The sequence below is a fragment of the Gracilinanus agilis genome, chromosome 5, assembly GCF_016433145.1.
Source record: "Gracilinanus agilis isolate LMUSP501 chromosome 5, AgileGrace, whole genome shotgun sequence".
Lineage (NCBI taxonomy): Eukaryota > Metazoa > Chordata > Mammalia > Didelphimorphia > Didelphidae > Gracilinanus > Gracilinanus agilis.
In genome coordinates, this window is record NC_058134.1 from 38,961,296 (window position 1) to 38,984,463 (window position 23,168).

At 41.8% G+C, this 23,168-nt stretch overlaps 1 protein-coding gene across 1 annotated transcript in view; it reads left to right on the forward strand.

The window, feature by feature from the left end:
• The first annotated feature begins 149 nt into the window (after positions 1-149).
• Positions 150-23,168, forward strand: part of HACL1 (2-hydroxyacyl-CoA lyase 1) — a 49,119-nt gene continuing 26,100 nt past the window's right edge. The window contains exons 1-12 of the mRNA XM_044679726.1: positions 150-239; positions 409-513; positions 2,597-2,637; positions 5,572-5,652; positions 9,289-9,361; positions 11,900-11,977; positions 13,609-13,703; positions 18,163-18,275; positions 19,446-19,581; positions 19,928-20,033; positions 21,455-21,538; positions 22,595-22,696. Of these exons, the coding sequence (XP_044535661.1) occupies positions 150-239; positions 409-513; positions 2,597-2,637; positions 5,572-5,652; positions 9,289-9,361; positions 11,900-11,977; positions 13,609-13,703; positions 18,163-18,275; positions 19,446-19,581; positions 19,928-20,033; positions 21,455-21,538; positions 22,595-22,696 (1,104 nt within the window). The remainder of the gene's footprint in view (positions 240-408; positions 514-2,596; positions 2,638-5,571; positions 5,653-9,288; positions 9,362-11,899; positions 11,978-13,608; positions 13,704-18,162; positions 18,276-19,445; positions 19,582-19,927; positions 20,034-21,454; positions 21,539-22,594; positions 22,697-23,168) is intronic.

A 23,168-nucleotide genomic window follows, 5' to 3' on the forward strand; every position in this document is an offset into this window, starting at 1 on the left:
CCCCGCCCCTCGTCTGTGATTGGTTGGTCTTCGTATCAGTTACGAAGAAAAGAGTTGGCTATTGGTGGAAAAGGGTTGGGGGGAGGGAGGAGGTTTTAAAGGCGCGGAATCGCATTCCCTTGGCTGGAGTTGTGGGTCACTGAGGCGAGATGGCTTCGAACTCGGCAGCGACTGGAGGAGAGGAGGTCCAAGGGACGCTGTCGGGCGCCGAGGTCATTGCCCAGTCGCTGAAGAACCAGGTAAGAGTGACCCGCGAGAGGAGACCCGAGCTCATGGAGGAGTTACCGTGGCGAAACCAGGGCTCGGGGCCGCGGGGTTCGCCCATTCAACAGACTGGGAAACTGAGGCCCGGGTTTAGCGTGAGGCGGCACCTGGCCCCAGATGACTACCGGTCCCTCTCTCCCCCAGAACGTGCAATACATGTTCGGCATCGTGGGCATCCCCGTGACCGAGATCGCCGTGGCCGCGCAGGCTGTAGGCATCAAGTACATCGGCATGAGGAACGAACAGGCGGTGAGTGCGGGGATTCACCCCCAGCGCCGCACTCACGGAGTCATCAGTGACAGCTCCCCCTCCCTCCCTCCGCCCCCGCACAGGTTCACTGCTTGTCATCAGGGATAGCCTTCTTCCCCCTCCCCCAACTCAAAGTCACTCCTATCACAGGCAGCCCCTCCCCCCAGGGTCACTCTAGGTCATCAGGGGCAGCCCCCTGCCTTCAGTTCTGATCCACTCTAAACCTGCAGAAGTCGTGGGACTTTCAGGTGTTGGAGCTGGCAGGGCCCTCAGTGAGCCCCTAACATGTTCTACCCCTGAGGCCAAAGGCGGGTCCTATTTTACAGAGGAGAAAATAGGGCTAGAGAAGGGAAGGGGCCTGGATAGCAGCCAGCCTGGTGAGTCTGTGGAGACATAGTCCCAGGTCTTCTCCCAGGGCATCTCACTCCAAGTCCAGCGCTCTTAAGGGCAAGAGGAGGATGAAAGAGGGCCTAGAGCAGGGACTCTGATCTCTCTGGGTGTCTGGGACCCCAGTGGAAGCCTTTGGAACCCTAAAGATCTCTGCTAAAAATAGCATTGTTAGACACAAAAATGACCTAGGACTACAAAGGAAACTAATTATACTGAAATACAGTTTTCAAAATATTTTTAAGAAACAAGTTAATGGGCAGCTAGGCAGCTCAGTGGATAGAAGGGCAGGTCTGGAGTCGGTAAGGCTTGGGTTCAAATGTGGCTTCACACACTTCCTAGGTGATCCTAGGCAAGTCACTTAACCCCCATTGCCTAGTCCTTACTGCTTTTCTGCTTTGATTGATATTGATTCTAAGAGAAGGGAAGGGTTTTTTGTTTGTTTGTTTTTTAAAGAAAGAGGTTAACAGACTTGCCTTGTTTGGAGAATAATAATACTGTAACAGCAGCAGCAGATTGACATTTATTTAGTACTTTCACCTTTGAGAAGCTTTTGAAATACATTCTCACCTTTGAACCTCACAACTACTCTGTGAGGTAGGAACTCTAGTTATTATTTTCTTAATCCTTTCCTTTCTGTCATAGTAACGACTCTTAAGACAGAAGGACAAGAGTTAAGCAAACGAGGTTAAGTGACTTGGCATCCACTCACTAAGAAGTGTCTGAGGCCACATTTGAACCCAGGACTTCTGTTAACAGGCATGGTGCTCTATACTGTGCCATCTAACTGTCCTGAAACTGTAGTTATTAACCCTATTTTACAGATGAAGAAACAGAAGCTCAGGGAAAATTAAGTGACTTGTCCTGGCCATACAGCTAGGAAATGTGAGAGGGAGCCCTTCCTGAATCTCAGGAGAGCTGAGGAGTAAGAGTAAGTTGTTGTGTTTTGCATTTTTCAGCCAACAGAACCAGCCTCTCATAGGTAGCTATTCCTACCTCAGACTCTATAGCATGTGGTCACAACCTGTGAGTGGGACAGTTATGGCATAGGTAATAAATTATTGTTATAAAAGCAGTGAGGACGTGGCAGTTAGCATTCAGTCAGTGAGCCCTATTTTGATAAGGCTCTCACCAGGGAAATTTCATTTGCAGGATGATTTAGTGGAAAGACTCCTCACTGTGGAGTCAGAAGACTTGGGTTTGAATCTAAACTCTGCCCCTTCCTCCCTTTTAGCTTCTCTGGACTTCAGTTCCTCCCTGTAAAATGAGGTTACTGGATTAGGTGCTCTTTTAGTTCTAGATAGAGGATCCTATGAAGAAATCAGAAAGGAAGGAGGGACATTCATTTTTTGAGGGAAAAAGTATCTTCACATGCTCAGAAAGCTATTCCTAACCAATTTCTTCTGCCTTTCTTCCACAGCAAACTTATTATTATTTGTGATGTTCCAACAATAACAATGCTAAGAAAACAGGCAGGGAATGGGCTGATGGATTCAGTCACAACTGATGAAAATCAATCAGTCAGTCAACATTTATTAAGCACCTACTATGTGCTGAACCCTCTGTGGGGTCCTAGAGGATAGCATGGGGGAACTGAAGGGTGTCCTAGGGTGGCCTTGAGGTTGATTGTGTTAACGTGGCACTTCAGATGGCTCCCAGTTGAGCCTGTCTGAGAACTTTTGCTGTTTTTCCTCAGGCTTCTTACGCTGCCTCTGCTGTTGGATACCTGACAGGCAGGTAATATGAGCCTTTCTATTTCATTTCATTTCATTTCATTTTATTTTATTTTATTTTATTTTATATTTTATTTTAAATCATTAGCAACCATAACTAACTGAGCAGAACCGGCCTCTGCTTTAGAGTGGATGCATTACCTGTGGTGAAGAACTGGGCAGCTTGACACTGAGGGCTGGGTGAAGCAGTCACTCTCTGGGTAATGTAGTAAATGGGTATAGCAAGAAATGAAGGAGTCTTTCTCCATCAGGTTACTCACCAACCTTCTCTTATGAGCCACACTGAGCTTGAACTAGGCAAAAGGAGTTAATTTCCCTATTAATTATTTCTAATAATGCCACTGACAATCATGTAGCTTGACAGGTTTCCACACTAAATCAAATTATGCAGCCTCAAAATAAGAGGAACTGTTTTTTTTTTTTAAATCCTTACCTTCCATCTTAGAATTAATAACTGTGTATTGGTTCTAAGGCAGAAAGTGGTAAGGACTAGGCAGTGGGGGGAGGGAGGGATAAGTGACTTGCCCAGGCTATGAAGTGTCTGAGGCCACATTTGAACCCAGGACCTCCTGTCTCTGGGTCTGGCCCTCTATCTACTGAGCCACCCAGCTATCTGCAAGATCAACTGTTTTCATCTTTTCCATTTTTCTTGATTTTAAAATAATATTTGAGTATTTAAAATCCATCACACAATGGCAGGTACCACTTTTTTCCCAGGTACCAGATTTGTAACTTCAGTCATCCCTGAGCCTCCCCCTTGTCCTATTTCACCACCTCTTGGCTCTGTCTTACCACTGGGGCAAGGCTCCTGCCCCAGTTCAGGCCTTTGTCTCTACTTGCCCAGATAATAATCTCCCCATTTATATACTCCAGCCTCTGGCCGCCCTTCTTTATTCACTCTTCATGTGACTGCCAAAACAACTCCCCCAAGGCCTAGGTATGATTATAATACTTCCTGATGGAAGGTCCTCTGCCTCCTGCCTGAATCTGGCGTATCAAATATGAATCATAGAAGTCCAGAGCTTAACTTTGGAAGGGGCCTCCATGGCCGTCCTCAGCCAGTCATCTGACCTCTGCTTAAAGACCTCCAGGAGGGAGGCTGAGCAGCTCCTGAGCTCTGGCCCTTCCTTTGGATGGCTTCTCATTTGGGGCAAGTTTTTCTTGCCAATCTGATCTAAATTTACCTCTTTCACACTTGCATCCTTTGCTTCTGGTTCTGCTCTCTAGAACCAAACAGAACAAGTTGGATCTCTCTTCCCATGGCTGCCCCTTGAACACTTGGCAGAGATAAAGATATTCTTCTTCAAAGTACATATCTCTCAGCAACGCCTTATAAACTCGGGGTCTTTCACCATCTTGGTTTCTACCCTCTGGATACCCTAGAATAGCCCAGCAGTGTCCCTCCCCTGTGGTGCCCAAATGAGTGCCATTCTCCAGCTGTTTGATCTGACCAGGGCTCAGATGGGACCAAGCCTGGCATTTCCTCCCTTCTCAGGCTTATTTTCCAATCAGCCCTGTCCTGCATGCAATCTAGAGACCCCCAAAATCCCAAGCACATCCTCCTAGCCAAGCTCCCTAGAGGGAGGAGTTTCCTTCTACTTCCTCCTCCTTTAGGGACTCGGTGCAGCCCTTTCTCCTGTCCCTCATTCCACTGTGCCTTCTGTGATGAAGTGGCCTTTCCCCTTCCCAGCTAATCCTCTGCTTGTTCCATGGATTTCATTCCCTTTTATCTCTGCAACCATTTGCCTTCCTCTGTCCCCCTCCCTCTCCCTCTCCTGGCTCCTTCCTGCTGCCTCCTAAATGCCTGGGTCCTTCCATTCCTGCCTACCCTTGTCTGTGTCTCCTCTACCCACTGGTGCTCAGCTCCTCCAGAGGCTGTCTATACCAGCTGCTCCACTTCCCTCTTGCTCTTTTTTTCCTTCTGACCCTCTTATTCCACCCAGGCTGCTCCTCATTCCTTCCATGCCAAGCCCAGTGGCCTTTTCTGCATGCTCCTCCTCCCTCTCTGCAGCCTCCGAGACCATCTGTGTGTATACACATATTTGTAGAAAATGTATATAAAACTATAAGCTCACCTAGCACTTTGTAAATTCGAAAATGCTTTGTAAATGCAAGCTAATGATTAGAAAGGTCACACCAGTTAGCATAAGAGGCAAGATTTGAACCCACACCTTCCTGTCTTAAAGTCCAACACTTTAGCCACTCTGCTTCCCCCCTAATGTTAGTATCCAGCTCAGGTATCACTCACATTATGCTCCAGAATTCCTCTGCCTGAAGAGCTCTAACAGTATATTTACCTGGTAGTCAGTGAACAAAACAGATGCCTTTCTTCCTCAAAAGAGTTCAGTCACAGATCACAAATGTGCATTTGATTTTGTTCCAATATAATTGTGTCCGAATTTGAATCTGCTTGTGTAACAGATTGTAGAATTACAGGAACACAGGTCTTAAATCTCTCTTAAATTCTGAGCCCGAGACATAGAAATCATTTAAATTTTGTTACAGTGATAACCTTATTCCAAAAGGGGGCTGTGATAAATGATTTGACAAAGCATTTAAGCACTTGCTAGGCATCAAGCTTTGTGCCAGGCCAGGAGATACAAAGAGAAAAGTAAAACCCCAGCTGTCAGGGAACTTGCGTTCTAGTGATCAATATAACCATATCCCCATATTCTGGTGTGTTTTCTCATTCCTAATTGTGTAGAAATACAGCTGAAAAAGGCCTAAAACAGGTTTTAATTGAATCTCTCTGAAATTCCTATGGAGATTTGTATATTTACTTCTGAAGTGGTTTAGTTTTTATTACAATGAACATTTATATAACCATTTAAGATTTGCAGAGTTCTCTCTATATGCATATATGAGTGTGTGTGTGTGTATATACACACATATATATCAAATCTATACAATCTAATAATTCATTATGTTTTGCTTCTAGGCCAGGAGTTTGCCTTGTGGTTTCTGGTCCAGGTCTTGTCCATGCACTGGCTGGGATGGCAAATGCAAACATGAACTGTTGGTAATTCAGTTTAAATTTTGCCTTTTTTTTCACAGCCTAGTTTTTTTTGTTTTTTATCTTTACTATGGCTGACCAGCAGCTGCACAAAAGTTCCTAGTGGGTAAAACACTCAGAAAGGGGAACGAGGGACTGAGAGAAAAATGGGTTATGGGTTAAGAACTAAAGGAAAGAGAACCTAAGGGGAGAATAAAGACACAAAGATGAAGAAAGTTCGGGCATGAAGTAGTCAGACCCCGAGTTAGCTCTGGTGGTTAAGAGCTTATAACCCTTAACCTACATACTGGTATTTTTATTGGGGTTACAGTCCTATGGGGGAAGGGAAAATGATAGTTAGACTAGTGGTCTGATACATTAACATCATGAGGTAATCATCAGGAGATACAAACTTTTGGAACCTAAAACAATAGATGTAGCTAAAGCCTAGATAAGGATTCCATACAGCCTAAGTTATCTAAGTTTTCGTGATACATATGTTAATTGATTATTATTGGTAAAATAAGGAGGCTGAGATAACTGATTAGTTTTCTGGGGTGTAATCTCTGGGAAGGGCTAGGCATTTGGCAAGGTTGAGGTTCTATTTAACTCAAGGTTACAGAAACCAATCTTTTTTGAGTGCTCCTAAAATAATATTAAAATGAATAAGCCTGGACTCCTAACTTACTCCTCTGGTGAGTGGATACCAGTCCCCTTGCCCATGGTCTTCATAGGTTGGAGGGCTGGGATTTGTCCACGGTCTTGAGAAAGTCTGGACATTCTTGGTGCTCTGATCTTGCTGTCAGTGCAAAATGAAACCCCCATTGAGGAAGGTAAAGTAAATGCATGAGGGTGTGAAAGCACCTCAAGTCCTTAGACAGAAAGACACCGCATAAATCTGATACTAGCTGGGAACAGGAATGGATCTTCCAGAGCTCTCATTTAATCTCCTTAATTTGCAGAGGAGGAGGCAGGCTCATTCACGTCCGACTTTTTTTTTTCCAGGACACGTTTCAGAGAATTCAGAGTTAAAGACAGCTAGTGAGTCCTAGACTTAAGAGATCTCAGAGTCTTCCCAGGAATAATGGAAAACACAAGAACAAAATGTTAATGGTGCAAATGATCTGAATAAGGAAAGGGGTCATTGTATGAAGAAAGCCATCTAGAAACTCATCAACCAATTGAGATGTGAAAATGACATTCGGAGAAGATGCACTTGGGTGTCTTTAGGTGTAGGATGGGGGTTGGAACAGATCATGACTTCTAGTTCTAATTCTAAATCATCAGTTTTGTGATAGGAAGAACCATCCTAGCTTCAGAAGTCAGAGCCCGTAGTGTCAGGGACTAAAAAAGAACAAGAACAGACGATCTGCTAAAGAGGGAAGCAGGCAGAACCAGGAAAGCAACTTCCCCAAAGACTCCGATAATGTAAACAGCAAAAAACCCAGACTGAACATTGTGGATCATAGGGACCAGGCTTGGCCTTGGAAGCAAGGGGAAAGAGAGAAGTTACCTTACTCCATCCATGGGGGAATTAGAGGACTGTTGATGGGTTGGATTTGCACATAATCTCACATGTGGTTAATATGTTCCTCAGTTTTGTTGAACTGCTTTTTTTCCCCATGGTTTTTTTTTTTTTTAACCCTTATCTTCCATCTTAGAATTAATACTATGTATTGGTTCTAAGGCAGAAGAGTGGTATGGGGTAGGCAATGGGGGTTAAGTGACTTGCCCAGGGTCATACAGCTAGGAAGTGTGAGGCCAGATTAGAACCTGGGATCTCCCTTCTCTAGGCCTGGCTTTCAATCCACTGAACCACCCAGCTGCCCCCCACTCTCCCCCCCACCTTTTCCCCTCTTTTAATCTTTCTTACAAGGCATGATTTTCTGGTTAAGGGAAGAGAAATAGACATTTGGAAGTGAATGTAATGTGAAATCAAAGTTGTTAATAAAAATAAGGGAGTAAATTGCTTTAAAGGGGCAAGAAATATCTTTCAGATGGGAGGAGGCTAGTTCCAATTGCTATAACTTAAAGGAAAGTCTCTAGTGTTGTGGTCTTGAGATCTGACTTTGACCTTGCTTTATTCCATATCTTTTTTCAGTTACTTAGATTCAGACATGATTATCAAAATGATCAAATAGCCAAAGCTGGGGAGAGAGCTAATATGACTAGGCCCATGGGCCAAACCCAGTAACATTAATAGGAATGAATGTACAGCCTGTACACTTGTTGATTCTACAGCATAGGAGTGTGTGTATGTGTTTGTGTGTGTGGGGGGGTGCTTAACTTACAACAATTTGTGTGACAATATCTGCAGTTTTTAATGCACTAAAAGCCCTGGATGAGTCACCAGCATGGTCCTTTTTGCAATAAAAAATAATTTACTTAATCCTAGGCTGTTTAAGTAAAAGAATAGCAGCCAGAGGAAAGGATGTTTAATCCTACTCTTTTCTTCCCTGGTGAAAATTCTTCTTCCCACTACAACATCAGTTTGGTATTCCGTTCTCTGGGCCACATCTAGTGGCAAACTAGAGCACAGCTTGAGGAAGAGGATGACTGGACCCAAAACGATGCTTTCTGCTGATTAGTTGAAGGAATCGAGGATACATAGCTTGGTGAAGAGAAAATTCCTGGGAGGAGATACTAGCTTTCTTTGACTATTTGAAGAGTGCTCGTGTAGAAGAGGGATTACATTTCTAAGGCAAAATCATAGTTATAATGTGCAGGCACAGATTCGGTGTGATATAGGGGGAAATCTAAACAATTTGAGCTGTTCAAAACCAGAGCAGTGTTCCACTTTCCGAGTGCTGGTCTCCCCATTCTCTTGGGAGACGGTGGACTGTTATTAATAATAGATTTCTCAGAAAGGCTGTCAGGTAAAAATATATTGAGCAGTCACTGTGTTCCAGGGTCACAGAGACAAAATTGAAACAGGAAACTTACTTGTAAAATGTGAGTTTGTGCTCCACTGTTTCAGAGGTTCCTTCTACCTCTAATGCTCAGTCTGGCTCTGAAGATTACATGAGACTTGGGGCTGTTCTTCTGTCTTTTGTCCCAAGATTTGGTCATAGTTCTTGAGACTTTTTTCTCCATTTTCCCTTGGGCCTCTTTTATCATTCAACCACTTACTTGTTTTTGTTTTTGTTTTTTACCCTTACCTTCTGTCTTGGAGCCAATATATAGTATTGGCTCCAAGACAGAAGAGTGGTAAGGGTAGGCAATGGGAGTCAAGTGACTTGCCCAGGATCACACAGCTGGGAAGTGTCTGAGGCCAGATTTGAACCCAGGACCTCCCATCTCTAGGCGTGGCTCTCAATCCACTGAGCTACCCAGCTGCCCCCCACTTACTTGGTTTTGATGTGGTTAGTGCAAAACTTAAACCTTGGGACAGCTGGGTAGCTCAGTGGATTGAGAGTCAGGCCTAGAGACGGGAGGACCTAGGTTCAAATCTGGCCTCAGACTCTTCCCATCTGTGTGACCCTGGGCAAGTCACTTGACCCCCATTGCCCACCCTTACCACTCTTCTACCTAGGAGCCAATACACAGAAGTTACGGGTTAAAAAAAAAAAACTTTCACCTTGACTGTTCTTTATTGTTTTTATTAAAATCAACCCCTGGGGAATTTTTGGAAACTTGTCTTTATTTAAAAATGTTTTATTTCAGGCCTCTGATTGTTGTTGGTGGTTCTTCTGACAGTAATCAAGAAATGATGGGAGCCTTTCAGGAGTTTCCTCAGGTACTTGGGCATAAAATGCTTCATGAAGAGTTTAGTATTGAATTTGGTATTATGGATTGATGGCATTCTTCATCTCTGGGCTGAAGAACACCCCCTTCTCCCCTCAACCCCCCCACAATGGAGTCCATAGAAAAAAGGACACAAATCCATAAATAAGTAAATCTGTCTCCTGGGGACTGAATAGGTATAGTTTATATTTATATGTATATGTATATAAGTGTGTGTATATGTTAGCTATTTTTCAAATGTGTGTAGATGCTCTTATAAATACAAATTTATTTAAAAATATTACTGGAAGGGGGAAGCTAGGTGACTCAGTAGATAGAGAGCCTTGCCCAAAGACAAGAGGACCAAAGACAAGGTTCAAATCTGGCCTCAGACACTTCCTAGCTAGTTGTGTGACTCTGGGCAAGTCACTTAATCCCTGTTGCCTTGCTCTTATTACCCTTCTGCCTTAGAATCAATACACAGGATTAAAGATTATTTTTTAAAAAATTAACTGGAGTCAGTAGCTTTTTAACATATAAAATTAATAACATAACTCTTATTGTATGTGGGGCATTCGAGACACACCGATGATAAAACGGGGTCCTTGCATTCCAGAAATTTTCAAATTCCTGATGGATCCTCTCTGACTAATATTTTGTTAAATCTGTTTGCTGCCTGAAAGTCCACAAAGAAATAACAGAAGTAACCCTACTGAATGGCTCTCTGATCTTACCTATCAGATGATGGTCTCTGCTCTCCAAAGGGGTTTGTGGCTGGGCTGCAGAAGAGCCAGTAAAAGGGCCAAATTGAAGAGGGATTCTCTGGGCATGGTGAGGTCCTCCTGATGCTCATTTTTGGATGACCTGGTGGTGGCTGCTGCTTTAGGAACCTCTTAGAAGAGATCGGTAGCTTCTCCAAAGAGGCTAGCATGACCATCCATCCAGGGAAGACCCAGCAGATCGCAGGGGTGTCTTACCTAGCCTGGATGGGCAGCCTTGCCCATGAAGATGTATGTGTGTATTCTCCCTTCATAATTCCAAGCTTCTCCAGGCTCTTTGTAACACCGCCATCCTCCCAGTGTTGCTCTATGGCTGCACGACTTGGAATAAATTTTTGTCTGAGGGTTAAAGATGTACATATCCCTCAGAGAGCACCAGAAAGGAACATGGCAGATGGGAGCAGCAAAGAAGGCCTGGGCAGACGCGGTGATTCAGGAAGAGAAGACGTCTCTGCAGAGATGAGCAGAGAGCTGCCAACCCCATCGAGGAGATTTTCTTGTCCATATCTACTCCGTGTTATAAAGTTTAAGCCATTACTGACATTTGATACAGTATTGATAAAGCACATTGTACATTGTCATACAGTACTGTAGGTACTCCTTCAGGGTGTGCCGGTGTTCAGGCAGGCCCAGTCCTTTTTGGGGCTGCTCCAACCCCTCTGGCCCTCCCTGGCACCCGGCTCTCACTTGTGGCTCCAGGCAGCTGTTGTAAAGGTTAAAAATTGAAGGGTTGGACTAAATTTATGAGGAATGTGGTCACCATAATTATTACTCAAATCAGAATGACTTTTTAGCATTTATTTATAAAATAGAGGGAAAGAGTGAAAGTAGAGAAAATGAGAAAGAGGGCAGAGGAAGAAATCTAACTTAACTCCAGCAGGGCTTCAGAAGCCCCAACCAGAGGGCGTAGGGGTCAATTAAACAAGGGTTTTAGCTACGGGGCCTCCTCCAATACGAGGGACCTCTCCAGAGGCTAGTACCTCTCAGAAAAACAAGGAAAGGGAATAAGCCTTTTTCACTCACCCAAGTGGTAGTTCTAAGGGGGAAATCCAAGAGTAGTCTAAGGTCCCAAGCCAGAGCTCCTTCAAGATCAAGTTGAAGGCGAAAGACCTTGTCACAGGAAGTTCTTGCCACTTTTAAAGACCCTTCCTTTTGTCATTTCCTGTGCCTTCCTGGAGATTAAATCTAAAAACTGGGCAGGGGAGAGTTAATTCCATCTTCACACTGTAGCACACCCAGTGGTCACACACTGGTAAACCATCTTGGAGTATGGTTTGGCCAATGTTGAAGGCATCCATTGGGCCACAAACCTGTTGGTGAATTGGGATGGGAAGGAGTGTCTACTCCAAACATTGAAGACTTCCCCTGGCTGATGAGAACAATTTGTTCCCGGGGCCCTGAAGGAGCCTAAAGCAGGCTCTGTGGAGCTGGACTTCAATGACTCTGGAAGAAAGAATAAAACTGATGACTTGGAGCAACTCTGCCTCACTTAATTCCACTTTTTCCCATGGTTAACCTCAGGAATCAGCAGACATGAGAATCCTACTCTATTTTCGTAGTCTTTCGTACTTGCCTATCTCATGATTTAGTTGTATATTTTAAGAAACATGGAGTTCTGTAAAAGTGACCATCGAGGTCAAATCCTGTATCTCATAGATAAGGAAACTGATGCCCTGGATGGCTGCCCCAGTCTTAGCCACTTATATTAGAAGTCCATGATTATTAATTTTTTCATGTAGATTGAATTTGAAACTTTTTTTTTTGATATATAGGTTGAAGCTTGTAGGTTATACAGCAAGCTGTCTGCCAGACCAAGCAGCATAGAAGCTATTCCTTTTGTGATTGAAAAGGTATAGTATATAATTATAAGTTAGCCATAACATTTTGGTTATTTATTTTTAATGCTTGAAATCTTGTTTGTTACCGTCCTAAGTATTATATTCCATTTAGTGAAATAAAACAAATGGGAACATTGCCAGACAGTTCAAAATTGCATTACTTTTCATAGACTATTAATTGCCTATTGCATATTTTAAAGATGTTTATCATTTGGAGAACAAAAATTCGACATGCAAAACCATGTTCTTCTCTTATGGCTTCTGGATATATCTTTCATTTGGGGAGTATCCTTTATGGTTGAGAGAAGAGTTGAGATAAATGATAAACCTCTTTAAAACAAAGGAAATGCTGATAACTAGCCTTGATATATGTAATTCCATATTGAGCGGACTCTAAACACTGAGTCACAGAGACTCATTCAGACAGCTGAAAAGCTATAGCTCCCTTAGTCCCAGAGACAGCATAAAAACCATTGCTTTGGAGGCAAAAATACAATTCCATGGTGGCAGGAGAACCTTGGGAATTAGGTGGCATTCGATCATGTCTAAGAATAAAAATGATGGGAAATGAGGTTTAAGACTGTGGAGATTAAAATTAATATGCAAAATACTAACAAAAGAGACTAACTTAAAAGGTACTAACCAGCTCACTCCCAGAAACAAAAGAGAAAGAGGGAGGAGTTAATACAATAATGTGACCACACAAACATGGAGACACAGGAGAGATTAAAGGGAATTTTGGGAAAACTAAGGGATTTATTGGGGGATGGAGTCCAAGGTTCAAAATTTCCATTTATACAAGACCAAAGTAATATAGATTGACCTATCTTTTAATTAAATCAAAGACTCTTTTTTTATATGTAGTACATTGGAGAGTAATTTTATTTCTAATGTCTTTTCCTTTATTTTCCCCATGTTTGCCTCAGTTTCTTCAGCTGTAAAATGGGGATAATAACAGCCCCACCTCCCAGGGTTGTTATGAGGATCAGATGAGAAAACATTTGTATATAAATCACTTAGCACTGTGCCCTGTATATAGTAGGTGCTATAGAAATGCTTATTCCCTCCCTCTCTACCGCTATTGATATTGATAATAGCCAACTTTTATACCATATTTTAAGGTTTGTAGAGTGCTTTTACATATGTTAACTCATTTGATTCTCAAAACAACCCTGGGAGGCAGGTACTATTATTATCATCTCCATTTTACAGATGAGAAAACTGAGGCAGAGAGACATGAAGGCACTTTTTCAGGTTGAGCTAGTAGCTTTGAGGTTGGGTTCAGACTAGGCTCTCCTGATTCCAAGGCGTTCTCACCACTGCACCTCCTAGCTTCTTTGCCTAATTTTACTCCAGGTTTTAATCCGAAATCAGGCTATATTTTCTCTCCAAATCTGGCTTCTCTAAAGCCCAAGTGTGACCCACAATTAGTCTTTTTCATTTTCGAAACAGTGTGTTTTGTTACCTTTCTAAGACCTGTCATTTTGGGCACGTAACCTGTATTACTAATATAGTATACAATAGCTGGGAAAGTTAAAGAAAAATTCATTTCACAACTTTAAATGAGAGTCAGATGAAATAAGATGGAGATTAAGATGTTTAAAATACTAATATGTGCTCCTAATATTTTGTAATAAATCTAGGCTGTGAGAACCAGTATTTATGGTCGACCAGGGGCCTGCTATGTTGACATACCTGGAGACTTTGTGAACTTACAGGTGAATGCCAGCTCTATAAAGTGAGTAATTGTTAGGGTGAAAGTTTTCTAATTTGATTAAAGTATTTCCAAATATTGGGTTAGCCTTGCCAGAAATAAATAACAACTTAAAAAAAAAGAATTTCTTTAATCCTTTAAGCTTGTTTCTTTTTTTAATTAAATTAAGTCTGGCCTAGGGTTGAATTTCATTTGATTATTTATATTTCCATGTAAGCATTTCACATTTTATGAGGGAAGACGATGGAAGGGCCATAACTTTAATGATTTTGAATGTGTAAAAGGCTTAAGTAAAACCCATGACCGGTGCGGGATTGCATCAAGGAGAGTGTCTTCTTGGACCTAAGAGAGGGTCAAATTGAAGATCTGGCTCTCACTAACTTGACCGTGGTAGAATCACTTGACTGCTTTCAGTGTCTTCATTTGTAAAATGAATCACATGTTGTCTTTTCCTGCTCTGTGATCCTGGGATCATAGAAATGGTTTGAATTCAACTTTTAGTTAAAAGGATTTTTCAAACATAATAGCAAGGGCACCTTGATTCTTTTTTTCCAGTAAAACTAAACAATACTTTAACATTTAGAGAACAAAAGTAAGCTATAATTAATTAATTGATTATCACTAGAAAGGAGATAACCAAACCCTAAGCGAATTCTTTTTCTTAGACTAACCATTGATTATATATACTAGTTGAGAGCCCTGGTGGGGTTGTTTTACCACGTGAAATACTAGCATTCTCCCCCAGAGTACTACTTGGGAACTTGATCTTGGCTTAGAGTAGGAGGGGTGGTTGGGCCATGAACCCCTTTGCAGAATAATGTTTTTAAATGTGCTTGTCCAATTCCTTTCCTTCCCTTAATTGTTTCAGTACTTGGAACAGTAGTTTGATGTTAGCTACTAGTTCCTGAGAATCAGCATCTTTCTTAGTTGTAATTGCATTGAAATGTTGCCACAGGTGAGAGCATACATTTTTCGAGACCACTAGGAATTGCCAAATAGATAGGGTTATGGCTATGGTAGTTGGGATAAAACAGATACATTCAGCAAGGGTTAGAGCACACCATTTATAGTAATCATAGAGGTCTAAAACTTGTTGCACGAAATTGGGGACCAATTGTCCAATGAACCAAAAATCCATAACACCTTGCATAAAAGACCATGACATAATAGATATGCTAGATAGGATGAATGTTATCCTAGCAAACTTCATTTTGGATATATCAGAAGACTTTAGGTTGTTCATTAACTTTGCTCACCAATTAATGTGGTCAATAAAGTTGTCACTAAAGTTAGGGTGCTCTCTTAATCCTTGCTAATAAGGGGGGTGTAGAAGATGAATGAGGTGATATGGAAGAGGAATGAAAGGGATGGCTGAGTTTAGGGAAGGAATGAATGAGGTAGTGTATTGGATGATAAGGGTGAGGTATTCAGGAGAGGCAGCTGAAAACAGGCTAGACACTCAAGGCTAGAGACAGAGGATACTGGGGGGAAATAGGCTGAACCCTTCCAACAGGAAAGGTATCTCTATAGACACAAGGAGTTGGGCCAGTCAGAAATGGTTTAAATCTGCCTTGAGGGCTTTTCTTGTCAGTTTCTCAAGTCCCTGGAGGGAGGAGTCGAAGGGCTACTCCCTGTCAGTGAAACTGATGGGTGCAGGAGGAAGTCTCAGGTAAGGACTTCCTCCCAAGATGGATGCCTCCAGTTCCCTCAGGAAATAAAAGAAATAATTCCTTCCCTCTTCAACCCCTGCCTAATCTTCCACAGGAGTCACCAGAGAGTTTGAATAGGTAACAAGGGGATCTATTAATATTCAGGGTTGGTCAGAAGGAGAAAAGGGTTTGGGGTTTCTGACAGCCACTAAGGAGAAACTCAAGATGGGGGAGGATCACAGGAGTGGGTTGGACTGAGAGAGAGCCTGCTCTCCCAGCCAGGAAAGATCTGGCTGTTTAAAGTAGAGTGTATATTAAATCAATAAATAAGGGATAGTTTGATTCAAGGGTGTCCTACTTGCCTATAGGGAAAGTAAACCCACAAAGTCTAATCACTAAAACCCAAAAGCCACACTTCCTCCCAGAGCCCACAAGGAAAATACAGGCAAGGTAACAGGGAAATAATATGGAGAAGGTCAGGGAGAGGTCCAGAGAAATTAGCTAGGTTCAAATTGTCCAGAGACAAAAGCACAGGCCAAAAGCAAAGCAGAGCTTCAATTGGACCTTCCACTCTCTTCAAGCCTCAGGTTCCATTCTAAGGCTTCTAACTGCCAGAAGTTTTCAGTTAACTTTTGCAAGGGCAAAAGCTTTTGGTGCATCTTTGCATTACATTGGGCACTTGATCTTGGCTTAGAGTAGGAGGGGTGGTTAGGCCATGAACCCCTTTGCAGAATAATGTTTTTAAATACAGAAGATAAAATGCAGAGAAATACAGAAAAAAGCCAGTCATATCAAAAGAACATTTTATCAACCTAAGATTAAGAAGCCTTAGAGGGGGCAACTGGGTGTCTCAGTGGATGGGAGGTCCTGGGTTCAAATTTGTCCTCAGACAATCCTAGCTGTGTGACCCTGGGCAAGTCACTTAACCCCCATTGCCTAGCCCTTTCCACTCTTCTGCCTTGGAACCAATACACAGTAGTGATTCTAAGACAGAAGATAAGGATAAAAAAAAGTAGCAGCTGCCTTAGAGGTCATTCTAGGAAAGCACCATCCCAAGCAGATCTTGGATAAGCTTTTGTCTAAAGACCTACCTAGCTCTGAGGAGAGCCTCCCTCCTGGGTATGTAGGTGCATGGGTGTGTGTGTGTGTACAGTGATGCTGACTGAGCTGTAACAATGCTGGAGAAACCCTCCAGTGTGCACTCCCACCCAGGTGGAACAATGGCTCCTGAATTATAGAAGACCTAAATAGAGTTTACTGAGAGAAACAAAGCCTGCTCTGGGGTCAGGCTTGCAGGACAACTTGGGCCTATTTCAACACCTGGCTGCCGCCTTTGGCTTCAACTTTCAGCAACCAAACCCCACAAACACACTGTGTTCACTTCTGTCTCCCTTTCATTTCCTGGTGGTGTTCGCCCTGTAGGCAAGGTGCCGTGACTAGGGCCCATTTAGTCTATTCCTGCTATCCTTTGTGAATGAAGGAATGAGGGGGGAAAGCATTTTGTAAGTGCTTACTGTGTATAGTACCCTTTGTGAAGTGCTGGGGATCTGACTAGACCAGTAGGGCAGCCCCTGCTTTCAGGGAGCTCCCCTCCTCATAGAGGAGATAGCAGGAAGATAGGTTCCATGGTGCCTCCAGTGGGAAGGTCCCTCCAGTGGCCAGGAGATGGTCCTGCCTCTTCTTTAGGGTCTGTTTGAGGATGTCAAAAGCTTTGGTGGAAAGAGGTCTTTCTCTCTTGGGTTTCAGCAGAAGCAGTTCCCTAATTCTCACAGGTATTGCTTCCTAGGACGGTGATGCTGGGGCCTTGGCTAGAAGCAGATCTGATGTGACGGGAGCCACTTCTAGGATTTTGGGGCTTACCTGTCAGTCCATAGAAGCTGGCCAACACTTGGGACTGGTGGTAGTGGGGAAGATGACCCCTTTCTGCACAGTGATTGCTCCCTTCAGGCTGGAAACAGGGCTTAGGGTTGAGGGAGGCACAGCTATTCCTGAGTTTCTGGGGTTTGGGGTGCCTCTGGTTCTCTCTACTTGGGCCTGAGGGTAGGCAGTGGCTGGGGGAGTGGTGCAGGATTACTTGTCAAGTACAAGCTGCCATCTGTCCCTCCCTTAGGATTCCTTGCTAATTCAGCTAAGTCCGGCTTCCCTGTGTAGTAATAATATCATTGGCTAGCCTTGAACATTCAGTCTCTTGTCTCTCCCTTAGGGTGCCCTGCTGCTTTCACTAGGCTGGCTTAACTGTCAAAATAATCTTGCCAAATAACACTAGTGATCTGAGAAAAGGAAGCTATTCCCTTAAGTTCCTTTCTTCTACCATAAAATGGGATTGTTGTAAGGATCAACCAAGATCATCTCTTTAAAGTGCTTAGCACAGTGCCTGGCACGTAGCAGGGAGGTGCTTAAGAGAAGCTGGTTTTCTTCCTTATGTCCCCAATTTTCCAAGGAGTGTTTCTGTTTGTGGGAGAATCACACAAAACAACTGTGACTCTTTAGTAAAATGGGAGGCTCCTAAGCTAAGTAGCAATAAGTGGGTAGGAACAAAACTTAGAATAAAACCTCAGGTCCTTTTAGCCTAGTTGAACTTATTTTTGGGTAAAGATTGTATATTTTGACCTCACTGTATTTATTTCATGAACAAAAAAAATCTTAGCACTCTCAAATATCTCTAACTATGAGAACCAGCTTTAATTCTTTTCCCCCTTAAATTAGCCTTTAATGGCACTAACTTTGTGTAGTTCAGTGCAAAGGCACCCACCAGCATTCCCTGCCAGTTATTACCTGATGGCTGAAGACCCCTTTGTTTTATCTGATATAAGAGTGAGGATCCTCTTTCACAGGTATGTGGAGTGCTGCAAGCCGCCCCCCATTCCCATGGCTGATCCTTCTGCTGTATCTGCAGCAGCATCTATCATCAGGAATGCCAAACAGCCCCTTCTCATCATTGGAAAAGGTAATGGAGAAAATGGGTATTTGAGCTTTAATAGGCTTTTGAGAGAAAGCAAAGCCCATCCAAAAGTTTCCAGTCTCCTTTATTTACCAAGCAGCTACTTTGACTTTGGAAGCTGGAATACGACTTTTAAAACGTTGACCATATTTATTAGTTGGGTCACCTGCAAATTTAAGAGTTTTTTTTAAGGAACTTCATGTATTAGGTTTCTGGGGAATTGTGAACAAAGTAATAGATTAGATCTAAATAAGTATTTTTGGACATTGTCTATTGAGTGTCATCACTATGAGCAGCATTGTGACCTAGTGACCCAAGAGCTGGCCTCAGAGGAGGCTTAAGTCCTATCTCTAATCTCTGATGCCTTTGTGACTGGGAGCTGGTCACATCACATTCTTGGGGACCCACATGGCTCAGTCCCCATGGGGGGTGGTAAGGAAGTACTCATCTGCATTCTCACTTAGAAATCTCAGGTCTGGATAAAAAAAACTAACTGATTTATTTCCTTTGTCTGAGTTATCAGTATTGTCTTCCTCTATGAAACAAGTGGGAAAGAATTATGGCTAAAAGAATTAATGAACATAATAGACACTTAGACAAAGTGAAAACAGAAGCAGTAAAACTCTGAATATAGATATGATTGGAGATAATTAGAATAAAGTAATAATTTTTCAAGTAGTTAAAAATGAAACCAAAATCATAGGAACAATTTGTTTTAGATTGAAGCCTTGATAGAGGTAGGAGAGCCAGGTGCAGAGGGACATGCCTGTAATTCCTGCTCCTGGTAGGAAGCCAACACTGGTAGATTGTTTGAGCTCTGGAGTTCTGTGGTTTATGGGCTACATTCATAAGGCATCTGCATTATGTCCAGAGTGAATGTGTTGAGCCCCTGGGATTGAGAAGGAAGGGTGGGCATCAGATTGGCCAGGGGGATGGCAAACCATCCCAGGCCAGAAATGGAGAAGCTTTACTGATTATTTTGGGGATCAGGACCCTCTGAGGTTGCTGCTTTCCTAACCTAGAGAAAATAGTCACAGGTTGTTAAAAAAAAAATTGAGAGAAGAAGAGCATCTTGGAATGTATAAACAAGTAATTCTCCACGGATTGCCCCAGGTTCTCCAGTAGATGTTTACCCAGTGAGTACCCAAGGAGCTTAGCATATGTTTCTATTTCTAGGCGCTGCTTACGCTCAGGCTGAAGATAACATCAGAAAGTTGGTAGAACAGTGTGGGCTGCCATTTTTGCCCACACCCATGGGCAAAGGTGTTGTTCCTGACAATCATCCCAACTGTGTGGCTGCAGCCAGATCTAGGTTTGTGGGGCACCAGGTTGTAAATCCTCCAGTTCAACTAGTTTAAGTTCTTAGGGCCTTAATGAATCCTGGAAGAATTTACTCCTCACCATAACCTTCAAAGACAGAGCTACTATTATCTCCACTGTTTCCTCACTTAGAGTATAGTAGAGTCAGAAAGGACACTTTTACAAGTGAATGAATTTTAATTAGACAGTTTTAGAATGAAAGATGAAATAGTCTTTAGACTCACCTATAGTAACAAATTATTTGTTTAGATTTTCCAAATGAGAGTAACTAAGTATTTTCATATTGGAAATATGAAGTCTTTTTGTTACATCTTGTGTCTTTTGATTCTTTTATCTAGGGCTTTGCAACATGCTGATGTAATTATATTACTTGGTGCCAGGTTAAACTGGATTTTGCATTTTGGACTCCCCCCAAGATACCGAGCTAATGTGCAGATAATCCAGGTCTGTATAGAAGAGAAATTTAAATGAGAATTCTCTGTGTAATCTTTCTTGCACTATCTTCTCATAATTTCTGCCGGTTGTTGGTAGATGCCTTTCACATAGGTCTCCTTCTTTTAACTAATTAGAACAATTTCCAAAAGCTAGATTGAGCAAAAACTGTTACTTCAATTCTAATTTTGCAAATGTTCTAAATTATAAAGAAAGGGGAAATACAACTAGTTGTCCTATGAAAAGTTTGTTATTTTAAGTAGTACAGTATGTTATAATTATAGTAATAATTTCATGTGGTATCCCTGGGAAATATGTTTCTTTTAAGTAATTTTTTAAATAAATAAATTTACTTGTTTTAGTGTTCATTTTTTTTTCAATTTTAACTCCTTTCAATGACTGCCTTTCTCAGATAGGTTAGACATTTCCATACTATATACTGTACAAAACTTAACCTTTTCTTGATGACTCAAGGCCATCATTCTGAATATTAATTCAGTATATTGTACTTAGGGGCTATTAAGGTATGTAGAGCGTTTTCCCTCTATCCCAAGAAGTTTCAAACTGCTTTATAATTCATCATAATCATCACAAGACCTCCCCTACCACTCCAACTTAGTAGCAGTTGTCATTTGTCCGGATATCAGTTTCTGGAAGTCCTATCCTTATATCATCATATTGAACTAGATAATGAAGCATGTTGACACAAAGAATTTTATATCAAATGAAGCTAAGTCAGTGGACTGTGACTCAAAACCTGCCATAGCCTGATTCCCACCAATCTTCCTGGACTTGTTTCCTGTGATTTCTCCTCATGACCCCTTTGTTCCAGCCAAACTGGCCTACGTGTTATTCCACGTATGTGACTTTAGGCCTTGGGGCTATCCTTTATGCCTAGATGTTCTCCTTCCTCACCTTCCCCTTTTGGAATTCCCAGGCTTAGCTGAAGTACCACATTTGCACAGATTCCTCATTGCCCTCCCAAATGTTCAATTTCTTCTCACAAATAATTTTCTCTTGGAGTCAGTATCTGTATTCCAGTTGTTTCAAACATCTGAAGTTCTGACCCTCAGCCAAATGAGACTGAGTTGTTACTCTGTTGTGGTGAGGTAGAAATTGTATAGAATTGATGAAAATCTTCCTGCCTATCAGGTTTGAAATGACCAGACTGACAAGATCCTGAGTGACAGAAAACTAGGTCCTCCTCAGGGACAGTGATCTACTTCAGCAATCATGGCTGTACAGTTGTAACAGGCCTGGTTTTTTTTTTTTGCTTTTGCTAAGAGACCACCTACTTTGTTGCCTCCTAAAGCCTTCTTCAAGAATATTGAACATCCACTACATGGACCTGAACATAAATTTTCTGATCAAATTATTATATTCATCAGAGAACTAACTTGCCTTGTTTCCTCACTATTGGCATCTTTTTGTAGGTTGATATCTGTGCAGAAGAGCTGGGGAATAATGTTAAGCCTGCCGTGGCTCTGTTAGGTGATATAAATGCTGTCACTGCCCAGGTAAGACCTCAGGTTTTAGCTTCCTTACATGGGCACTTTTAGAAATTCAGTTCTTAACCTTTCTTGAGGCTTAATATTTTTTGTTTTTAAAAAAATAAACAATGTAACTTACTTGGAAATATGATATTGGAGCTCTTCGTAATCACATTTACATGTAAATTAGGAATTTCTAAAAACTACTAATAATGAAAAAGAGTACAGAAATGTTTCCTTTTGGAGTTCTGGAGTTTGGTAACTATATTTCTTAGTGTTCTACCTAGGATTTCTCTCTGATGGTAACCTGTGAATTCTCTCTTTTTTAAAAAAATTTTACCCTCTGGTGCAAAAGAGAGTATTATTTATTCATTCAGTGTCCTGAAAAACGTAATTTAACTTTAAAGAAACATAATTTAACAACATTAGGAAGATCTCTCAATATTTCCTTAGAAAAAATCCACTGATGCAGATTTACTATCTCTAATTTGAGAATAGCCAAAACTTTGTATTTTTTTCTCCTTTTGTGGATGGCCCTTTTTGGTCGTCTAGGATAAAAACATTATAGAGCATTATTTTGACTTCTGTGTAAGAAGGGTTGGTCCTCTTGTCAGAATAGCTCTCATAACCAAAGAAGTGGCATTTTATCATGTTTACATGATAAACAAGTATAAAATAAATGCTGTTCCCCATTGGTGGGGCCCCTTTATTTGCCTGGGGATGTTAGCAAGATCTTGTCCACTGCTGGGATTACGTGTGAAGGAGTGGACTTAGAGGGTACATGATGAGTCAGGATTGCTTTACTTTCTGATAGGCCAGTCTAAAAGTGTAGAGAAATAGGGAGCAGTACCCCCCCCCATCCTACGAGGTTCTCACTATCTCAAGGGAATCTTTTTGCATGTTTATATATATTTGCTTAATTAATTGCATATTTTATATATTAATTTTTTGAAAAATTGGTCACTTTCCTTTAAAAAAAGTTGAAGTATAGGTTATATGTGTGTTATTCTATAAAAAGGTATTTTATGATAGTATCTTAATTTAAGATTATTTAACTGAGGAAAAACCTCCATGATTTTTTAGCTTTTAGAACATTACAACCAAAGGCCATGGCAATATCCTTCTAATACTGAATGGTGGAAGGTACTGAGAGAACGAATGAAGAGCAATGAAGATGCATCCAAGGTAATGAGTTCTTGACTTAATTTGGGGTCAGAATCCTGTGTCCCACTTGTGCCCACCTATAACTCTGCTTTGGGGAAAATGATGTCAGTCCTTTGAGCCTCAGTTTCCTCATCTGTAGAAAGGGGTAAATAATAAAACTTCAGAGGACTGCTGGGAGAATCTAATGCAATAACAGAGTGCCACATGTCAGCAATTATTATAAGCTCTGAAGTTTTAAGTTCATTCATTCTTATGCCTTTTGATCAGTTCCAGCTTTTCTAATTAATAACAACTAACTTCAGGCTTTTTTCTCTATCACATTTTCATGAGTCAGATTTTCCATGGGAAGCACCCAAGTTCAAGGAGAGGAAATAGTTCTTTCCCTTTTTGTATCCTGGTTTTGTGCTCACTCTGCTGTTCTTTACAGATACACTTACATCTATTATAGGAGTCCATCAACCAGCAAGAATTTATTAAGGGTCCAGCGGGATAG